This window comes from Dipodomys ordii, unplaced genomic scaffold (assembly GCF_000151885.1).
Source record: "Dipodomys ordii isolate 6190 unplaced genomic scaffold, Dord_2.0 Scaffold7, whole genome shotgun sequence".
NCBI lineage: Eukaryota > Metazoa > Chordata > Mammalia > Rodentia > Heteromyidae > Dipodomys > Dipodomys ordii.
This window is the reverse complement of record NW_012267223.1, coordinates 17616197-17621347: the sequence shown is the minus strand read 5'-3', so window position 1 is coordinate 17621347 and position 5151 is coordinate 17616197. Positions and strand designations below refer to the sequence as shown.

At 56.4% G+C, this 5151-nt stretch overlaps 1 protein-coding gene across 1 annotated transcript; it reads left to right on the top strand.

Annotated features, from left to right (window-relative positions):
- Window positions 1-444: 444 nt before the first annotated feature.
- Dlx4 (distal-less homeobox 4) lies at window positions 445-4597 on the top strand. The gene is made up of 3 exons (XM_013037829.1): window positions 445-727; window positions 4009-4205; window positions 4355-4597. Exons 1-3 carry the CDS (start codon window positions 445-447, stop codon window positions 4595-4597), a joined length of 723 nt encoding a protein of 240 aa, XP_012893283.1.
- The last annotated feature ends 554 nt before the right edge of the window (window positions 4598-5151 follow it).

The following is a 5151-nucleotide window of genomic DNA, read 5'->3' as shown; positions in this document are numbered from 1 at the left end:
CCTTAACGAAAAGACCCCGAGATAGGTGGGCCTGGAGGTAGCACACCGAACCCCGCCCATCTCCCCAGGCAGGCTACCCCGCGAGGGGCGGGCGCCGGCTGCCGGCCTCCGTGAGGTCACCGCGTACGGCAGCCAATCGCGAACGCCTCAGTGGGAGTGGCCCCCGTCGGATCCCGGGAGCCGAACCCCTTGAACTGAAGGAGGGGAACTTCAAGGACCTAGGGGGGGAGGGGAAAAGCCATGGGGGCACCCCCCGAAACCCCGTTCTCGGGTGCGTGCTCTCCTCTGGAAGAGGCGCAGAGACCCTTTTCCTGGGATCTTAAGTGCGGCGCAGCTGGCTGCGGGGGCTCGGCCACCCCAGCACTAGAGGCTGGGAAAGAGAGTTGGCAGACGGACAGAGTGCTGGGTCATGACCTAAGCCCTTCGGCCCCAGCCTCGGCCACAATGACCTCTTTGCCCTGCCCCCTCCCTGGCCAGGACGCCTCCAAAGTTGACTTCCCGGACTTCGCCCCCGTCCCGTCGGTAGTGGCTGCCTACCCACTTGGCCTGTCCCCCACAACCGCAGCCCTCCCTGATCTGCCCTACTCCCGGCCATATGGCCACCTTCTGTCCTACTCCTACACAGCACCGACGACCTCAGGAGATTCTTACCTGTCCTGCCAGCAACCTGGGGCGCCAAACCAGCCCTTCCGTGGTCCCGCTGAACATCCGCAGGAACCTGAGGCTGGTAAGTCTGGCGGCGGCAGCTCTCCACACTTCTGGGGTCCGGCTCCTGTGCCCCTAAACTTCGCCCTCGCCTGGTTGCAAGCAGCTAACGGGATTCAAACCTTGGGATGTGGGGGAGGGGAATGCAAAGGGATGGGGCGGGAGACATCCTGATGTGTGTGGGGGGGGCAGTGAGAGGGGGGGCTGCTGAGCGAACGGATCCTGGTCTCAAAAACCTACTAGGTTTTGATTTGCCATTGTGTGAAGTCAGGCGGGAGGGCTCCCTTCCCCACCCCCTAGAGCTGCCGGGTAGTGTGAACCTAAGGGTAACTGCTTCAATCCAGATGTAGGGGTGGGGGCCTAGCCCCTTTCTGAGGATTCTCCCCAACCTGTACTCCCCTCCCCTGTGGCCTTTCTTGTTGAGGAAAGCAGTACTGCCGCCAAACCCTGCCAAACACAAATCTATTCCCAGGTGGAGAGCTATAGACCTCTAGGTGGGAGCTTTCCTCTCTCTTCTTGGGCCCCACCCCCTTCCCCCAGATTGTGTCTGACCTTGACTGGAAGCTAGTTTAGCGAAGTCTGGTTTTAGTACCCCACCACCCATTGTTCAAAGAACTGAGCCACAAGTTGACTAGGCAGTCAACAGGATGGCAGCCATCCCTGCCATCTCCACCCTTGATGTTAGGGTAGCTTAGGCCCCAGTTCCTGCTCTCTGGATCAACTTTGAGCTCCTGAGAAAGTGCTGTCTGGAAAGCTTCAATTAAACCAAGGAACTAACAGGTCTTCCCCAGTCATAATTTGCACAGATGAGCTGACATATTGGCCACGTAGTATTAGTGCCCACAGAATGAACTCCAGGTCCCTACCATTGTTTTTGGTACAGTCTCCTCCTAGGTTGCACATCTAACAACTGACTTTACTTCAGTCAACCCAAGACCAAGACAGCTCCCTTCTCTCAAGAACTTTCAGAATCTGAAGTGATCTTAGCACTTGAGAGCTCAACTTCCTTGATTTACTCATGAGCAAACTGAGGCAAGAAGAAAGGGTTCTTATGGATCAAAGACACTGCCAGGTTTCCAGGCCCTTGGCTGTAGGCAAAGCCACTTTCACTGTGTGGAGTCAGGAAATAGAACTTTAAGGAACTTCTCCGAACCCTGCTAAGTTAGCTGCCTCCTCTGACAGACTTGAGGGTACCTATCTCAAGCTGCTGGTCCGCTGGAGGAGGAACTGTTGAGAGGGGAGGTCCTACAGATCTAGTTTTTACAAATGAATCCCCCAGACTATTTCCTTAAAGATATGTTAAAATGGCATGTAGCATATGCATACTGGGGGGGGGGACAGTGTGCTGGGGGATGGGGTGTGACTAGCCTGACTTTACCCTAGGGAAAACTGCCCACTGTGCTAAGTGTTGTCTTTCTTGTCTCCCACACTCCTTTGCCTTCCCTTTCTCCTTCTGAAGCCGGTGGAGTACAGAGTCCCATTCCTTTAGACTTTACCCGGATCCAACGAAAAGCTACACACCCGCTCACCAGGCAAATGTCTTTAAACTAGCTTGTAACTCTATTGGAACCGAGTGTTTGGACCACTCCGGAGTAAACCACTGGGGTGTGAATGATTGAGATAGGGTCCTCCTTTTATCTCCACTGTCAGCCCATTTTCCCATTCCCCACAGGTTTGGTTAGGAAACAAAACAAAACAACAACAATAACAAAAACCTGTGCCTCCAGGGAGACCCTAGGGCTCCATTATCCAGACCAGGGCAAATCCAGTTGTGACTTGCTGTAGCTGGCGTGGAAATGGCAGCTGTCCTGGAAGGAACTGGTGTGTGTAGGGGGGGGGGGTCCAGCTCTGAGAGTTGGTGTGCAGAGAGCTCTAGGAGTTCATCATCAGCGGCTGTGTTTGCGTTCTCTGTGTCCCCGCCTGAATAATAGTGCTGTCCACACAGCCAGAGTGGTCGCTGGGTTGCCAGCCCCCGGCTGAGAGCAGGGGAGGCTGGACAGACGCGGGCGGGAGTAGAAGCCCAATGGTTTTTCTGGGCATTGGCTGAGGCAGGGGTCGATGGTGTGTGTGTGTGTGTGTGTGTGTGTGTGTGTGTGTGTGTGTGTCTGAGAAGCCCGTAGCAGCACCCGAGGCGCTGGTGAGGGCTGCGGGGGAGGCGAAGTAGACTAGAGACGGCGGCTGGCCGGCCAGCCAAGGGCAGAGACCCTGACTTGTGTGGGGGGGGGGTTGAGGCCAGCCAGGAATGGGGGGAACTGGGTCAGGGTGGACAGAAGCCATGCAGGTGCCCTGGGGACACACGCTTAAAGGCATTTGGTCTGCTCGGTTCACCTTCCGGTTCCCATGGCCCGGGGGCCCTCTCTTGTGTCCTCGCTGAGTGGCGAGTTGGGACTACCCGCTGGGGGGAAAAAAGGGGAACCCCCACCCCCACCTTTGCACCAACATTTAGGGTCCAGCTGCGAGGCGGCTGGAATTGCTGTAGAACCAGGGGGACCGATGCTGGGGGCGATCTCCCTGGGCGGTGCCTGGCGCAGCCCCGGTGACCTTCGTGGCCCCAGGCGGCGCTCTGGGATGCCGGTCACCTTCCCGGCCACGAGAGAAGAAGAGAGAATTCCCTCGGTTCCGTGTGGCCCATTGGAAAATAGGGCTGCCTTCCCCTAACCTGGCTTCTGAGGCCCCTATAAAATATGGAGAGATGGTCACTTTTCCTACGGAGGTGCGCCTCGGGAGAGGGGGAGGGTCGGTTATTGTAAGGGAAGCAAGCCAGCACCAAGCCGGGGTAGGCCCTTCCCCATTCTCCGGTGCTGGCACTGAAGGCCAGATCAGCCAGACCTTTAGAGCTCTTCCTCTTTCCGCAGCCGGAGGGTGCCACGCAGACACTATCTCTGTCCGCCTCCAGCCTCCCCCACCCCCACCCCCCAACATAACTTTCGAGTTCCCTGATCCTGGAATGCCCTTTCTGGTCATCCCAGTCCTCCACCGGACCTTTAACCCGCCCTGCCCGGGAGCGGGTGAACTCCGACCTCCCTCCTGCAGCAGGCGCCTGGGTGGTACCCTAGCTCTGGCCCCTGCCCCTTTGGGCATTCAGAACCCATGAGTGTGAGCTCCTGGAAGGCAAGAAGTAGATCTTGTATCACTTAGCACCTTGGATGCTTGAAGACTGAAAAAAGCAGAAAGGGGGCAGGGGCGGGAGATGGAGGCTCATGGTGGTGTATTTGTTGCTAGTCTTTTGGGGACGTGCAGGAGAGGTGTGCATGAGTCTATGTCTGACCTTTCCAGTCTTTCCCCTCTTGTGCTGCCTCCCAGAATCTGAGAAGGAGCCGCTGTCCCTGGAGCCCTCAGAACAGCTCCCACAGCCCTTCATCAAGAAGCAGCGTAAACCAAGGACCATCTACTCAAGCCTTCAGCTGCAGCATCTCAACCAGCGTTTCCAGCACACACAGTACCTGGCACTGCCTGAGAGGGCCCAGCTGGCAGCGCAGCTCGGCCTCACCCAGACCCAGGTGAGGCCAGCTCGTCCTTCCGCAGAGGTTCTGGCCCTCTGCTCTTCTCTTGAAGAAGAGCTGCTCTGAGCAGCTCTTGCCCTTCCTCAACAACTCTTCCAGACATGCTCCTAATCTTGCCTTCTGTCCCCTTCCCGCCCCACCCCCAGGTAAAGATCTGGTTCCAGAACAAACGCTCTAAATATAAGAAGCTTCTGAAGCAGAACTCTGGGGGGCAAGAAGGGGACTTGCCTGGGAGACTTCCCTCCCTGTCTCCATGTTCCCCACCCCTTCCGTCTTTCTGGGATCTCCCCAAGACAGGCACCCTGCCTGTCAGTGGCTATGCCAACAGCTTTGGAGCCTGGTATCAACATCTCTCCCCAGATGTGCTGGCTCCACCTCCGATGATGTGAGTCTAAGGAAGGGCTAGCCAGGCCCTAGCCCTCCTGCCAGGCCCAGGAACCCAGCACACCTGCACCCCTTCTGGGATGAGAGGAAACCAGTTCCAGATGAATTTTTTCCGGATGAAGAGCTGGAGGAGGAAAAGGGATGGCAGAGTCCTTTTCCCCTGATTCAGACAGCTAAATGAAGGAGTTCAGCCTTCACCACTGCACCACCACTACCATGGACTGAATGCATTCTCTCCACTGGACAAAGGCTCTGGAGAGAGGTCATTGGTTCTAGTTTTGACTCCCCAAGGACCCATACATAGGCTTCCCTTCCCCGCTGAAGCCCTACCACAGCTTGGGGTCAAAACCAGTAGAAAACATTTGAGTATATTTTTCATTTTCTCAGCATGCACCGTGGATCCGAGTGTGCTCATTTGTGAGAGAAAGCAGAAATAGACACCTGTGGTCTTCACAGTGGGCCTCCATCAGGTTCTAGCCAGCCACAGATTTTTTTTTTTCCCCTTGGTGGTGAGCCCATTACTTCTGTAATTAAGGGTGTAGTGTGTAGTTCAGTGTAT